Raw genomic sequence first — 18,075 nt, forward strand, 5'->3', positions numbered from 1 at the left:
AAATTCAATCTTCTAATATGATATTTTTGTCTTTAAATAATTAAGTAATTTGCTGGGAGACATCGTTAGATATAGACCATTCTTACACCAAACTGGAGTAATTTGAGCTTATTAATCAGATATGATTCTACTTACTGTTTTTATACGCTCACCTGTTATGTAATTTTTATTTTATACATATTTCATTGTTATTTCCCATCTAAAGATCATTAAGAACGATGAATATTACTTAATATCTCCTATCTTTCTTCAAATAGTGTTTATATGCCATGTTAATTTTCATTTGTTTTCATAAGTTAACAATGATGCACATGGGAGCAACTTATAATAAATTATTTTCCTACACAATCCACGCTATATTCACGTTGTTTTTAAATGATTAATCGAAGATGGTTTGTTTATTGTTTATTATATGCACATTTGTATGTAATTTCTATTCCATACGTTTTTTTTCTATCCCAAGATCATTTAGAATGGTGAATATTATTCATGCTTGTTTCCTGTATTTCTTAAAATAATGTCATGTGGCATGTTAGTTTTTATTTGTCGTTATTTACGTAAAAATGATGTGCCAAAAAATAAAAAATAATAATACTTTCGTACTCACTCCACATCCTATATATTCACATTTGTTTTTCAGTGATTTATTAAAGAATGTACCGGTATTTAAAAGACTAATAATTTAGAAACATGTTACATAAATCATCCTTGTGCCAAAAGAGAATGCTCCCTGGACCAAATTGTCTTATTTTGCAATGGTCGTCAGTACTCGCTGAAATGGGTAATAATATAATAATATATTATAATTATGTTGTACGTAGCATTTAGAAACATGTTACATAAATCAACCTTGTGCCAAAAAGAGAATGCTTCCTGGACCAAATTATCGTATTTTGCAGTGGTAGTCAGTACTCGCTGAAATGGGTAATAATATAATTATGTTGTACGTAGCAAGCGGGGTATCGGACTTAGCCCCGATAATGATCCGTGTGTAGCACATGATGTAAAAAGCGGGGTATCGGGGCTGCAAGCCCCGATGATGATCCGACGTGTAGCACATGATGTAAAAAGCGGGGTGTCGGGCACTGAAAAGTGCCTTTTCGAAAGCATGGTGATGCGCATTTGACAAACGCAGTGTACATACTTGCTAATAATCCCTTTTTATTTGTCGTTATTTACGTAAAAATGATGCGCCAAAAAATAATAATAATTTCGTACTCACTCCACTTCCTATATTCACAGTTGTTTTTCAGTGATTTATTAAAGAATGTACCGGTATTTAAAAGACTAATTTAGAAACTGTTACTTTTTTTTTTTTTTTTTTTTTTTTTTTTTTTTTTTTTTTTTTTTTTTTTTTTTTTTTTTTTTACCTTGGGGACTTAGTGAAGTGAATTTTTAATGGCAGGCAGAGTAACTATCTCATGCCCCCATGTTTTTTGATTGCTACCAGTGCACTTCATTAGAACCAGGTACCCAGCTTCGAAGCCGTTAGCCCTGTGAACTTACAATATATTTATGTTCCCCTATGTCATAATTGAGGGTTGGTATCTAAGAAATTAGCAAGTTCTTTGTGATAGTAGAAGAGAAAGAGTGGGGGAAGGGAAGTGGTCCGTGGCCCATTTCTTTTAGGGCTCATCCCGACATTTGTCTTATTGCTCAAGGGAAACCACGGAAAAACCTAGAGCAGGATGAGATGTCGTGCTGACGACAAGCCAATTGGCTAAAGTTTGGTCGGAATATGTTCGGGTGGGAGGTTTTAATTTAATCATTGTTCAAAATTCACATACATTAAAGGTCCATAAAAGTGTTAACAATTGGAACAGTGGATCTAAACTGCCAATAACGTGATGACCCTGAAACAGAGAAATAACATTATTAATGCATTAATAGCCTTGTCTGTGTGTGGAGTCAAGTGGTTATTTATTGTTCAAGTTGGTATTCGTCTTGTACGTTGTCGTTCCAAGCTAGAGGGTGGAGTACGCTCTTAGGTCTTTTATGTTTATCTAACGCAGGGTTGTAATTTCCTAATGAAGAAATTAGTGCGTTTGTGCTGCTGTACGACTTTGTGTACGTGCAGAAGGCTTGATTTGAGATATATTCTTGAATTGTCGAAATTTCTAATTCTTCATGAATCAATCTAACAGGAGTTACTCTAGGAAGTCCTGTGATGAATCTTAAAATTTTGTTTTGGAAAACTTGTAATTTTTTACGGACTGTAATAGGTGCATGTCCCCAAGCAGGACAAGCATATAGCATTACTGACCTGATTAATGTTTTATACAACGTTAGAGCTGTGTGTATGTTTAGATGTCTGCTTTTATTTAATATTGGATAAAGCTCCACCATTCTAGCATTGGCAAGTCTGAGTTTTTGTAGTACGTGTTCGGAGAAAGTGAGCCGTCTGTCCAGTGTTACTCCGAGATATTTTACTGAAGTTTTCCACTCGATTTGTGATCCATTTATGGCTAATTTTGTGTGATTTATGCCCGGTCTATTGAATTTATTTCTCCTGCTAAATAATATGGCTTGTGTTTTTGATATATTTAATTTAATTCTCCATCTGAGGAGCCATGGTTCAATGTCACGTAGGTGACCTTGTAGCCTATTAATGGCAACATTTGGCTTCCACGATGCAGTGAGAAATGCCGAATCATCCGCGTATAGCGCTAGAATGCTATTGTTGAAATTTTGATGAAAAGGTAGGTCATTAATATAAATTTGGAAAAGTATCGGTGCCAGAATGCTGCCCTGAGGCACTCCTGCGTTAATACCTCGCGACGTGGAGAGCACGTCGTTCAGTTTAACCTGGAACGTTCTGCCCCGAATATAATTGTCCAACAGCTTAACTAGGCGGCAATTTAAATTGTTGTTAATTAATTTATGAATCAAGCCCGCATGCCAAACTCTGTCAAAGGCTTGTGTGTAATCTAGGAATATAGCCGCTACTGTTCGGTTTAAATTAAATGCAGTGGTAATGAATTCCGTTGTGCGCAGCAATTGCTGTGTGCACGAGTGACCTGAACGGAATCCAAACTGTTCGTTTCGGATTAGATCATTGTTTCCGATCTCGGATTTCAATCTTTTTTGTATGATCTTTTCCGCAACTTTACCTAGAACATTTAGTAGACTAATGGGTCGATAATTACATGGATCACATTTATTCTTTCCTGGCTTAGGAATTTGAATAATATGCGAGTTTTTCCAAATTTTAGGAAAATAGCCTATCCGAAAGATAGCGTTTATGATACTTGTAAGCAGTTGATACGATTTATGTGATAATTGTTTCAGTACTTCAGCCTGAGAAACTGTTACATAAATCATCCTTGTGCCAAAAGAGAATGCTCCCTGGACCAAATTATCGTAAATTGCAGTGGTCGTCAGTACTCGTTGAAATGGATAATAATATAATTAATATAATTATGTTGTACGTAGCAAGATCGATTATCCAATTGATAGGATATTTTATGAGGTTGTCATGACTGAGATATCTATTGTCAATTACTTTTATTTCTCAGAAGGCCTTGACTGACGGGTATATAAGGACCGGCGCTGTTACGGGTGGAGGTTGGAGTTTGGGATGGCCCACAAGCAACAAGTTACACTAAATATGTTTAGTGTAAAACCGGCCTATGTCTCTATAGTGGGCGGGAAATAAGTAACATTCACCACATAAATAAATAGAATTATAAACAAATGAAGCAAGGAACACTCTTAGTAACAATACTTACGTTTATTTTGTCGCGAGTTGCCAACACAGCTGGAATCATCCATTTTGCTCACACCTGACATCTATTGGATGCATCCAGTACGAGAAAATAGCTGAAGGTCGCGTTCCGCCAAGTTTATCGTACAAGGACACTTTGTGCGGTAAAACTAAATATAGAACAGAAGTATCACATAATTATGATACCTGTGAACCGCGGAGATGCTTCAGCTGCATAATGATGTCAAGCACATATATTGCGAAGTTACACACAGTAAAGAGTATAGATAATATTTCTTGTTATTAATATGATTGAACATTCACAAAAATATACGTATAAATAAATCAAACAATATATACTAAAAAACGCATACATTCAAATTACCGACTAGCAGTGGCGGCCCGTCCATAAGAGCTGCGGAGCTGCAGCACTCCCTGCTTTGACAGGAAAATAAAAATAATATTTATTTTAATTTGTTGAAGAATTGTTACATCTTTTATTGGTAAATTGCATTAAATTTCATCTGGCCGGAAATATGTACTATTATCTTTTTGCGCGTCGACTGAACTGGAATTGACACTGCATTCAAAGTCGTCCTGGGATCTGCAGGATGGAACAGCTCATAGCGAGTGTGTCTTGCATGGTCAGGGATAGAGAGGTGAAAGGAAGCAGATGGAAACAGCCGCTTTTTAAAACCCACATTCCGCTGCAGTGGCTTGCAGAGCCAGGCCACAAGGGAAGATCTTACCTCCACTCCCACACCGCTATTATAATGCTACGTCAAATGGATTCTCTATTCTTTGAAACTTCATGACAAAATTTTCATTTTCTCTTCACATACTTACTGTTATAGAATCTTATCGAGTTAAAATAGGGAGTCCACACCTGTGGAGTAACGGTCAGCGCGTCTGGCCGCGAAACCAGGTGGCCCGGGTTCGAATCCCGGTCGGGGCAAGTTACCTGGTTGAGGTTTTTCCTGGGTTTTCCCTCAACCCAATACGAGCAAATGCTGGGTAACTTTTGGTGCTGGACCCCGGATTCATTTCACCGGCATTATCACCTTCATTTCATTCAGACGCTAAATAACCTAGATGTTGATACAGCGTCGTAAAATAACCCAATAAAAAAATAAATAAAATAGGGAAATTAATATTCTCTTTTGCCTCATTGTTACGTATATATCCAGCAGAACCTAATATTTGCCTTAACTCAAAATGATTACACGAATGGAATCCTTTTGATATAGCACGTAAAATACGAAAGAGACTTCTTTTCCAGTTTTATAAAATTGTTGACCATCAGTATATCTGAGTGTTGCTTTGGTATGACGTCTTAGTACCGTAACTTAACCAGTGCAAATGTATGTGAATTACAGAATATTGATTTTATTTTTCTCAACTTTCCCTTGCGGAGAAGATTGATGTAATGAAGTGAAATTAAAGGGTCGTCCGTTACCCGACTTAAATCTTACTCAAGCTTAATCCAGCCGAAATAGTGCATATATGTAAGGAAGTATAACAATGAAATTTACGCTAAGCATTTGTGGTTACGTGGATGTGAACAAAAAAAAAAAAAAAAAAAAAAAAAAAAAAAAAAAAAAAAAAATGTATTTTGTTTTCCTTGCCTTCTCGTCGGTGGTGATGCTGCATAGACTAGAAGTGGTGTGACAGATTTAGGACATTTGCCCCTAAAAATTAAAAAACACGAATCTTCGCAGTCTCTCCTGAAAAATGTTGTTTCATTGGCTATGTTAGGCAAAACAACAAAATTAGAGGTGTCGTGTGGTTAGCACGATGATCCCCCAGTCGTTATAGCTGGTATTCGCAACCGGTTGTCGCTACCTATCGTAGCTCCCCAAGCGCATCACTATGCTGGGTGGGCACCGGTCCCATACACTGGCCGAAATTTCATTACAAAATTTCTTCCCCCATGGGGACTCGAACCAGCGCGCATTCCGTAACGCGAGTCCTAGGCAGATTCCTTAGACCACGACGCCACGGCGCGGGACCAGAAATGATTAGACCTCTATAATTCGCTTAGAATCAAACTGCACTTTCTCCAAATTATAGAATTTGAGATTAAGGTATGTTTCAGAGTAGAATTTTGCAGGTAATGTGATAAGCTGCTCGTTTTGAGTTAAACTGGAATTTGTCTGCTTTAACTTTAGTTGTAAAATCACCATGTTGGATCTAACTGCATTAGTTTTTCGTCTTTTCTGACAAATAAGATTTTGGGATAAAGTGCAGGTCGATTCTAGGTGACTCATATGAATACACAGAAAAGAAGAATGTATATTTTATTTTATCATCCATGAGGAAAACGATGTTTGTTCCGTTCACTAAAAGCGGTGGAATAAGATCTTAACAGGTCATTAGGCCTAATACAAATGAACGGAAAAAGAAGAAGGAAATAGATTTAGAAAGTCAGTAAGCACGGTTAAAAACGATGTCTTTCCTATTCTACACATAGGCGCCTGAATAATAGTAGGCCGTTTTCCTTCCCTTCTTTACTAAAATAACAGAAAATTGCGAAATTCACTATGTGAAAGCGAATTACACAAGACGACCGAGATCCTAATCGTAAGTTAATTACAGAGCTCGGTTACGACGGCTCGTAATACTTTATTTGTAGTCTCTGGTTGTCCATGTATTGCGTAATGTTGTTATGTATTTATTATTTAGTCAATACTGATTTCCTTTGTGTGTGACGGCACTGAGTCAGCCACTCGAAAGAAACAAATGCTGAAGACAAGGAGTGGTTATTGGACAAGAATGTCTCCTCTACAGAGTAAGTTTCTTAGGCACTGATTCTACAAATATGTAGTTACTTCACAATACGACATGCATTTACTGTAATATAAATGGAGTTTATGTAATTTATTATGTATAATTTATTCTCATAATGATTTCTGAGGAAACAAAGTTTACAAAATTAAACATACAGGTAAAATATAATTATTTTGGTTTATATATATATATATATATATATATATATATATATGTTTTGTATTTTCAAATGGTTTTGAATTTCAATGAATTAATACTGATTCTCTTTTATAACATATTATAAATGTGTTTCTTAGTCATTTTGTAAAGCAAAGAAACGAATACATTAACGACAACTGTAATATACCGTAATTTGTTCTAAGAGTGACGTATTTTTCACTTGAGGATTGACAGAAGAAATTTTATAGACTACTGGGACGTCTCAAAATTCTTTTACTGTTAGCCTAATGTCCTCATTTAATGTCGTTGCTATTGTTTTCAAACACATTTCAAGAAGCAATAAATGAAATGCATATATAGAGCCCATTTATTATCTTCACTTTAATACTGAAATTGAAAGGCGACACAATAGCTTCTAGTAATGTTGCTTTGAAAAAAAGAACGACTGCAAAATCAGTAGCTGAAGAAATATGTGAAGTGGAAGGTGAAGAAGTGGTCAGTAATAAGTCATGGCACCTGTTTAGGTGATTCAGTGATGAAAAGCTAAGGTAAACGTCGTCAGGATGATTGCCTATTCTATAGAATGAGACTATATCAATTAAACGAGAAAAGCAGCTACCCGCTAGTGAAATGTCAGCAAGTCTTAGTATTTTTAATATACACGTCGTATTCAGGGATAGGTATTCAAAATTAAAATTAAAACGTAATTTCAATATATCATACACGAACGTATAGGCCTAATAGTCATACTCTTTTCTTTGATTACATTATTACCTATTCACTGTCGGTATTTAATTTATATTTATTGTTAATTTATTTAATTTAATTTATATTTATCTTTAATTTGTTGTCTTGTAACAAACTAAAAGGTTGGTTTTATAATCTTTAAGCCTGTAATGTTTGAATTACTTTGGTGAACGATATTATTTATTGATTCTTGTTCACGTTAACACTTTGTTTAAAAAACTTAAAATTGTTTAACGACACGTTAAAAATGTTAAAATTTACAAAAAATATTATGTACCTTAGACGGTCCGTTTCGACGTCGGTTCTGCGTCATCTTCAGTGTCCTACGAACTACTGATGTTCCTGTTGATCTTGTATACTGCTATTTGCATTCGTCAGTTGTAGGGGTGAGGGTGTGTTGCTCCTGTGGTGGGGGTGGTTGTTTGTGTGCTATGTATCATGATATCAAATAATGTGTGGGTATTGAACTGTAATTGTGTATTGAGTATATGTTGTGGGTGTGTTATTGTATGTTTGCATATTTCGTATTGTTCTAAGATGTTTAACTGTGGACTATTTGGTGTGATGTGTAGAATTTCCATATCTGTTTCTATATTATTGTAGTCATGATTATTGTTGATAATATGCTCTGCGTAATTTGATGTCATGTATGGTTTGGTTATAGCTTTAATGTGTTTTTATATCTTCTTTGAAAGGTTCTTCCGTCTGTCCTATGTAAAAATGTGGGCAACTATTGCATTTTAGTTTGTAAAACCCAGTTGAATTATATTTGAATGTTTGATGTGATTATTTAGATATTTCTGCATTGTGTTATTTGTTTCGTATGCAACAACTCAAGAAAATACATCCCAAATTAAAGTACACAATAGAAACAGAACATAACCAAGCTATAAATTTCTTATACATCACCATAACCAAAAAAATAATAGACATGAATTCAAAATATACAGGAAACCCACCACAACTACATCACACATACACAATTCATCAAACCATCCCATACAACATAAACATGCAGCTTTCCGTACAATGATACACAGATTAATTAATATACCAATGAACAATGGCAACTATACTGAAGAACTAAACACAATAAAATATATAGCACAAGACAATGGATATAACCCTAACATGATAGACACTTACTTACTTACTTACTTACAAATGGCTTTTAAGGAACCCGAAGGTTCATTGCCGCCCTCACATAAGCCCGCCAGCGGTCCCTATCCTGTGCAAGATTAATCCAGTCTCTATCATCATATCCCACCTCCCTCAAATCTATTTTAATATTATCCTCCCATCTACGTCTCGGCCTCCCTAAAGGTCTTTTTCCCTCCGGTCTCCCAACTAACACTCTATATGCATTTCTGGATTCGCCCATACGTGCTACATGCCCTGCCCATCTCAAACGTCTGGATTTAATGTTCCTAATTATGTCAGGTGAAGAATACAATGCGTGCAGTTCTGTGTTGTGTAACTTTCTCCATTCTCCTGTAACTTCATCCCGCTTAGCCCCAAATATTTTCCTAAGCACCTTATTCTCAAACACCCTGAACCTATGTTCCTCTCTCAGAGTGAGAGTCCAAGTTTCACAACCATACAGAAGAACTGGTAATATAACTGTAACATGATAGACACACTAATAAAAAAGGTAAAACAAAAACAGAACAAACCAATAGAAACACCGCATGAGAATAAATACATAACATTAACATATCACAATACCAATACTCTTAAAATTGTAACTTCATTCAGAAAACTAAAATACAAGATAGCACCAAAATATTCTTTCTATTAATCTTTCATATGTCTCTTTAAACTTGAGTTCATGTTTCTTACATGCCATATTATATATTTCTGACATTGTGTGTACTCAAAACTTTCAGATCTCTTCTGCTGAACATCATTTTGTAGTTCTAATTTTTCATTTTTATTTTTCATGACTAGTCTTACACTTTTTCCTTAGCAAGAGAAATAACATATTCATACTTTCAGTTTCTTGTTAAGCGTGTAGACCAGTCATGTCAATTGATGCCCATAGGAGAAAGCGTGCGCTTTAGAGCTCAGGAGAGTCTGAGCGCTTTACAACGGAAAGGAAAGACAGACGAAAGAGATAGTATATGACGCTTGGTCGAACTATATTCAGGGATTGACAGAACTGATTCAATAGATAAGGGGAAGAAAACTTATTAAAACTGTATCCATGTTAATTTTTAGATTTGTCTGAGAAGTGTAAGTGCATTATAAGAATGCAAGTTTTAATATTAATGCTCATTTTTCACAAGTTTGATTTTTTTTATTCAAAAGAAAATTTTTTCAACTTTTTTTTATAGAAAAGTGAAATTTTCAGGTATAGGCCTATTTATTTAGTAGCCTTACAGAATGGTTTCGTAAATCTAATATACCGTAAATACGTATTACTGAAGATAATGTATTGAACATTTTGAAAATATTCGCATGGAGTTTGTTTGTAAGGAAATGAATTAACAAAGCAACTACTGTTACATTATAAGCAAAAGATACGTGCCCATGTGTTGCGAAAATGTCAGCTCTATAGCTTCAGCACATTTCGAGAAAATAATTTAATATTCTGATGATAGGAAGTTGCTCACCATTAACACCTTAAAAGCATAATGCGATAAGAGTTTTGTTATGGAATATTAGTTACACTTAAAACATATACAGCACCTAGGTAACTTTGCTTTTACTGCAATATTGTTTTGATTAGTTTATTGATTACTTTTATAAGGCTAAAGATACCACCAATATCAATTCCAATTTATCATGTCATACTCAATCTCTTTTTTTTGGGATATCACTTTCTTTATAAATGATGTGTTTCATGCATTTTGTACAGTATAGTTGTACTACTATGGAATTTATGTAAATATTCCTTCTTAACTTCTTATTATGCTATTAACATTTAAAACACAACTGCAATATTAAGAAATTGGTATTAGTACTTTTGTTTTACAGACAATATAGATAATATCAAACATAAAAAAGCCATATAAAAATAACGACATAAAAATTCACGTTCCGTTTGAAGTTTGTACACCACTGTTTTCTTAATCCAACAGGCTGTTTATTTATACACACAACCCTTCCTTTTTCCATACTTAGCGCTTGATGCTCGCGCACGACGTCAAGGTCAGAAAAACGCGCTTGCTTTGACATCACTGGTATAGACTCATTTGTATCGATCTATAGGCCTATTTTGTTGTATTGTATGAGATTACAAGCTCCTTCCATTTTCATCTTGCAATAAGTGAATTCTAATAGATCAGTCACTTTCTTTTGTTCTGTTCATGAAAGAATATATTCATTAATTTGTAACTATACCTTAAACCTAACGTGATGATGATAATGATGATGATGATAATGATAATAATCAGATAATATTGCTGCTCCTGTGGACTCTGTTTCATATTGTATATTGAAACGTATGAAGCATAATTCTATTAATAGTAGAATTAAAAATTATTTAATAATAATAATAATAATAATAATAATAATAATAATAATAATAATGATAATAATAATAATAATATAAAGTGTCCTTCAGTGGAGGTAGCCCTTTAGGACTCAGGATGCTGACACATGAATTTATGATAAAGTTATGACAGGAATTGTGGAATAGGCCTGTAACATTATAACGCTTTTCGTTTAAGATTTTCTCACCATGAATAATATTAATAATAATAATAATGATTAATAATAACAATAATAATAACATCAATAATAATATTTAATCCTTCCCAACTACGTGAGTTTTCAAAAGACAAATAATGGTAAATAGTGACATTTAAGGTATGACATTTAAATGCCTCACAAGAAAATGGTTTACATAAATTGAAATTTATAGTAGAATATATTAATTGACTTACAATTTAAGATCATGAAAATTTGCAGAAAAGTGAAAAAATAAAAATGTTTAAATAAAATAAAAAATAAAGACAAAATAGAATTTTGAAATTCAGTTTGAATTGAAGTACAAGACTAGTGTCTCTCTATAATCTGTAGAGAACCCTTCAAAGCTAGCATAGAAATTTCCTTTATTGTTGTTAATACTCCAACTTCTACAGTATATCCCTGAGTTCATTATGATATTTTGTAATATTCATACATACATTGGCCTTGTCTCTTGATTAATTTCCTCGGGTTGCTTCTGATGTGTTTCGAATCTGGTGATCGGTTCCAGGATATAACCTTTTGTCTCTCCAGGTTTAAATGCTATAATGTCGATACATCCAAGACTTCCGGTGTCGGCTATTTCATGAACTTCATTGTAGGTAGTGTAGCCATTGGACTTGAGGTATATTGAAATAATACAGTCCTGATCTCATTATGTCTGCTGTTACGGAGAGTTTCGCCAAAGGGAATGAACTCAAGACATTAGCCAAAGTTTCAACCTCACTGTGGCATCGCCTACAGTGTTATTGTCTTGAGTTCTGTCTGGAACAGCACATACAGGAACAATAGTCCTGGTCATCTTCAATGCTTCACTCCACTCGGTGCTAGAAAGGGCTGCATGATGTCTGACCCAGGTGTTTGCTGGAGTAAAATCTTGATATAAGCTGATCCCTTTATCTTTTCGTGGCAGTTGACACCATTTATTAAATTCTTCGAGGTGCAAAATTTGCCTGACTTTTCTTTTGTTCTTAATGCTGTCTTGGGAGATAAAAGTGTCATCCAAAGGTAACTTTAGGAGGATAGTTTTCAGTTCGCTGTCTAAATCTCTTGTGTTGGCAATGTACTCATTACCTGATCTCATTAGAAGTTGACAACTGTTAATTTGTTGAAGGACTGCCTCTCAAGCTGTTCGAAGCAAGCCAAAGCCTTTATATTTACTGTTAGAGTAAATAATTTAATCTGGATTATCATAGGTAAGTAAGCATAACATGGATAATTTTCAAGTATTGAAGTAAAGAAAACCTATGAACACTATGCATTATGTGTATGTGGTGCTGATTTCAACAAGAGAAATTAAAATACAATCACCTTACATTTATACCAGGATATGCCACTGTACACTCACGAAAGAAAAACAGGCCGGTTGAGAAAAGTATTCATAGCAGCCATGATGTACAGCTGTATAGAAATTTTGCATTATAGCCTACTATCTCTATGATTCCATTTACTGTTTCCCCTCCCACGCTTTTAAAATGAACCTAACCCTGTTCTGTTTTTACCTGTCTCTAACTGAGATAATGATATAACTCACGGAAATTCCATGTACAAAAATTGCATCAACAAATAAGTATTCAGGTGACCGTGATTTTCACCGCGCATACATATGGAAAGCACATTAGCAAAGTCTTGAAACGTAAGTGTACGATATCTCATTGGTAAAATGCTGGGCTACCTACTGGAACACAAACTACTCCGTTCTAAGGAACAAATGTTACCGTGTTAAGTCCGCGCTTATTGCTTGATTTTTTTTTTTAAGTTGTATTTTCCTGTTTGCATCTCCTAGTGTATTGGCTATGATACACATTTTAGATGTTAAAACTCCTTAAGAATAAAAAAGGTTAATGAGCTATAATTTGTCTTCCATTCTTACAAGTTGCAAAAGTTGTTTTTAAAATTCAGTAATTAAATTTTCATAACCATTTTATATAAAGTTCATTCCTATTTTTTTATTTAATATTCCGTCGTTAACGTTTTCATAGTATTAACATTATGTAATATTTCCAGTTGTGAAAAATACGAAAAAGACTATAAGTTTCATTAATATTACCTAAACTCTGTAAATTATTATTGAATTTATGCCTACTTTATTTAACTCAAACGTTTAAATATTTTGTCCATATTCCCGTCCTTCAGTGCTTAAAGAGTGAAATATAGAGTGATTTTTATAACGACAGTCATATATTAGTTATACATTATTGTTATGGTCTATTATATCTGTTTCAATCTTACAATATGTTCCCGCGAGTATATTAACAATTTTATTAGTGTATATTTTCCCGTTCGACTACATGAAGTTGGTGACAACAGAGGTTATTGGTGTGTAGATTGAATTTCACCCAAAAACAGCCTTTTCGGGGCTACATAATTTTCCCAAAATGTATTCAAGAAACGTGCAATAATTTTGAGTAAAACCCGTTGAAATTGAAAAGATGTAATAATAGATACTAATAAAAACATCACGGGGACCGAATAAGGAAATTCTTTTTGCAGTCTAATGTGCTATACAATCAGCTACGAAGGAAATACAAGAAGCGTCCGTATAACGTTGAAGTTGATTGGTCCCCTACTAATATTATCTCTAATATCTATTTTACAAACAACAAAAATTTACAAATATAAATGCAGCTTCTTGGCTTTTTAAATATTGATTACTATGCCTGTTATTGCATACCAAAACATCAGGATTAGTTTTAATTGTATTAATGTAACTCAAATTTATGCAGATAATTGTACCTTTTCTTGGTCAATTCAAAAAACGGTCGTCACTTTTTTATTCATGTAATACAAAACATATCCGTTAATATAAATTGAGAGTTTCATTGTATTGAAACAGGTGCGAGATTTTTAGGTTTCTGCACCCTGTCACAGAAGCAGAAATATCCTATGTTTTGGGACTATGTATCTGCTCCTTCAGCAGCAAAGGCAAGAAAGGAGAACCTAACGTTAGTATTCGCTATCAAAATCTTTTCTTTAAAACTCTGGTACAAAAACAAAAGGATCTCGCTCCATGTTCAGTCATAATGTGTAATATGTTATTTTATGCACAGGAAACTTATAATTGTGTCTTTCTTTAAGGTGCTAGTATGCTCTCCGCTGTGCTGATCATGTTTCTTCATCGTACAATGACCCTTGCCAACCAGCTGCAAGCCGCAACCTACGTAAACATCGTTATGCAGCAATATTTCACTAGAACATCATGTGTCCACCTATCTCTTCCTCTTGAGGGAAAAACCGCTGAACGTAGCCTGAAGATGTCAGAGCCGACGTTTGGTATATTTGTCGATCTGATTGAAACACTTCATGAAGAATACCAATGGACATTTGTAGTTTCTTATCCTGACGTGACTGAAGTAATTCAGTTTCATGGTGACAGCCTACAATTTTACAACTATATCTTAGTTTTGAAACCGAAAGAAAACTTGTTTCAAACTCGAAGAGAATTTGAAAGTCAAATTATAGAGCTTGAGTCCAGCAGCAGTTGGAACCCTCGAGGTCAGTTTCTTGTTATAGTATATGAACCTGTTCATCAAGCCACTCGACAGGTCGCCCTTATTCTCCTCAAAGACCTATGGGCGAGGTTTGCAGTGCTTAACTCCCTAATCGTTATTCCAACAACTGACTCTGGCAAACATTGTCTTCAGTTATATACCTGGCTACCACAAGAAACTGATACGTCCTGCGTACAATTTTCTGATGTAGTGCTCTTGCATCGCGCCACTTCTCACTCCGGTATATTTAATAATTATACCATTAGCACAAAAATTCCTTACAAATTTAACGGGTGTCCCTTGAAAGTCGAAAGCATTCTTAATAATTACTACTCAGTTCTAGATGACAAGAACAGAACAGTTTGGCGATATGAAGCTTACGAAGCTCTTCTCTTGGAAGCGATATCTGATATTCTTAATTTTACACTTATTTACAATACGCCGTTGTACAAAAGAGACCTTAACGTCGCCACTCACTCTCTATTTGTAAATTTACTTCTTAAGAGGGGTGACATCGGGTTAGGAAACTTTCCATTAGACGGAGTTCTTGCAAGTTATGGAGACTATTTGACGCCACATCACTTTTATCGGGTTGCATGGTATGTTCCTTGCGGTAAACAGATATCAAGAGTCAAAACACTGTCCAGAATATTCTCCGTTTCTGTGTGGATAAGCATGATGGTGTCATTTATTGCATCTGTTATAATTATTAAGTTTCTTACCTCATTTTCCGTTGTTCAGGACCCTCCCATCTACTCCACAGTGTCCAGTTCTGTATCTGTAGTGTGGTCTGTTATTATGGGAGTATCTGTTCCACATTTTCCCCACACATTACAACTGAGATTCTTTTTTATGACGTTAGTATGCTATTGTTTTGCTGTTAGCACTGTATTTCAAACATATTTCACCAGCTACTTAGTAAACACTGGATTCGAGAGTCACATCACAGATATTGAGATGATGCTGACATCTGAAATTGAATTTGGTTATGAAACTGGTTTTGACTTGAGCTTTATAAGTTCGCCTGAGAGCAAGTATCAGGAAGTCGTGGCGCGTCGAGTGCCATGTACGAATAGAATGGATTGCTTTGACCGCGTCGTCCTGAATAAGGACTTTGCGTTTTTCGAGTTGGTAGATCTGGCCAAATGTTACCGTAATCTGTACAAGAATCCAAAAATGTGTGTCATTGACGACGGCTCGCTCGTTAAAATGAACAGCATGTACATGCAAAAGAACCACGTATTGATTGAAAAGTTGAACAGTGCAATAAGGAACATAATAGAGAATGGCTTCGTTTTCAAATTATTTGATAACTATCTCGAATCATTAGTCACTGGTAAACGGAAAAGCAAATGGCTAACGAGGGAAGGAAATTATAGTCATTTTAATTCAGTTAATAATGAGAACTTTGAAACACTAGATTATATCCCTTTTTCGCTAATCCATTTGGAAATTTCCTTTTATCTACTCCTTTCAGGCCATATTTCGAGTGTCCTGCTATTCATTGCAGAAGTATTATGTAACACATTTTTTAAGCACTTTGGGAAATTCATTAAGTAACGAATTCATCAACTTTCCAAATTTGTTATGCAGAAGCATTAATTTACTGGTATTGCTAGTCATATCCGTGCTCTTCGCTGCACTTTTTAGAAATAAATGTTATTGACATATCTAAAACCAGTTTTGTAATTATTACTTGATGAATAATAGCTTTTTATATGTTGTAAGTCGTTTGCTTCTGAATCATTTTCAAAGTTGTATATAAAGCTACGAATTTAACTGTTATTATCATGCAATACTTTCTGGAGTTGTTCAGTCAATTCTACTTTTAAGATTAATACAGTACTCTATTAGACCTAATAGACAATTGATGAGCGTCTGAAATAAAATATACTTGTAAGAACTGAGGACTATTAGCCTACTCTCAGCTGGAAAAAAGACTTTCAATTAAATAATAGCCTACACTATAGGATATGGTGCAACTTCGATATCCTCCCATACTACAAACGAGAGAAAAAACGTAGTTAAATAGTTTTAAAAACCTTAGGATTAAAACACATCACTCTAGAGACACGCTTTAGTCACGAAGAAAGTTATATAATTAATGTGTAACAGTTCTGTATAACACTGATTCTAGTTCATGTTAACACTTTGTTTGTTAAAACATAAAATTGTTTAGTCACACGTTAAAAAGTGTTGAAAAAAAAAAAAGTTATATACCTTGGACAGACGGCCCATTTCGACGCGATGTTGCATCTTCATCAGTGTCTCCTGAACTACTGGTGATCTTGAATTCTCCGATGTGCATTTGTCAGTTGTAGGGGTGGGGGTGTGTTGCTCTTATGGTGGGGGCTGGTTGTTTGTGTGTTATGACCAGGCTTCGAGACTTCGGACCCAATAGAGCAGTTCAGTGGGAAATCCGCATAACGGCGTACTGAGTATAGTGGTAAAGCGTACAGTGGGTGGGGGTACTGTAGAATGAATGACAAAAAATACGCAAAGGAAAGCGCTCTGGATTTGAAGGTTCTGACGAATAATTTGGTTTTCATACTAACCTATTTTCAAACTGTACCTGAAACTATTACACGGTTAGAAAAGTCAGAGCAAGAGATGCTGGAAGCCCTCAAATTAATTGAGGAAATGACACAGAGAATTAATGAGACACCAAGTACACCGGTTACTGAATGTGTAAAACAGTAGTGGAAATCAATTTTATGTAAAAATAACGGATATGGAACATTGTATAACATAAACAACAAATTAGTAGACATAGAGTCACTCGAGAATAAAGGACTGTCTCTTAGAGACTGCGATGATGTTAGGTTTTTTCGTTTTGCTCCTAATCACGTCATGCGACGTAGAGCGCAGCTTTCTACAGTACAAACTTTGGCAGATAACCGAAAAAGATTTACGTTTGAGACAATGAGAATGTATCTTGTAGTAGGTACATTGCAATTCGGTACTGTAACTACGCTTCCTAAAGACGACCAATAGGATGAATGAAAAAATTAAAATTGCTACATGCTTATTTCCACCATTAACACTGTGTATAATTAAACACAAATGCTTATAAAAGACAGGAGAATAAATGCTTTTCACATTCTTTTGACATTATCATTGTGTAATGCATATTTACTTTCAGAATGTACATATGTGTGTTTCCCCACACTACCGTACTGTACTCTAAATAGCAACATTGTTACCTCAACACATCTCAATCTACCTGCAGCGAGTCAACAACCTATAGTGCATGCACAGTAAACTTATTGTATCGGGTCCAAAGTCTCGAAGTCTGGTTATGACGTATCATGACATCGAATAATGTGTGGGTATTGAACTGTAATTGTGTATTAAGTGTATGTTGTGGGTATGTTATTGTATGTTTATATATTTCGTATTGTTCTAAGATGTTTAACTGTGAACTTTTTGGTGTGATGTGTAAAATTTCCATATCTGTTTCTATATTGTTGTAGTCATGATTATTGTTGAGAATGTGTT

General features: G+C 34.8%; 1 protein-coding gene and 1 long non-coding RNA gene across 2 annotated transcripts in view; one reads left to right on the top strand and one right to left on the bottom strand.

Moving 5' to 3' along the window:
* Positions 1-17,691, top strand: part of LOC138705761 (uncharacterized) — a 209,753-nt gene extending 192,062 nt beyond the window's left edge. The window contains exon 24 of the mRNA XM_069834384.1: positions 14,165-17,691. Coding sequence (XP_069690485.1) covers positions 14,165-14,171 — 7 coding nt within the window. The 3' untranslated portion in view covers positions 14,172-17,691. The remainder of the gene's footprint in view (positions 1-14,164) is intronic.
* On the bottom strand, positions 1,303-5,068 carry LOC138705762 (uncharacterized). Its single transcript, XR_011333752.1, has 2 exons — positions 3,729-5,068; positions 1,303-1,853 (listed from the first exon to the last, which is right to left on the bottom strand). It is a non-coding gene; the product is annotated as an uncharacterized lncRNA (long non-coding RNA).
* Positions 17,692-18,075: the final 384 nt, after the last annotated feature.

Source organism: Periplaneta americana, chromosome 9, assembly GCF_040183065.1.
Source record: "Periplaneta americana isolate PAMFEO1 chromosome 9, P.americana_PAMFEO1_priV1, whole genome shotgun sequence".
In the NCBI taxonomy this organism is placed as follows: Eukaryota; Metazoa; Arthropoda; class Insecta; order Blattodea; family Blattidae; genus Periplaneta; species Periplaneta americana.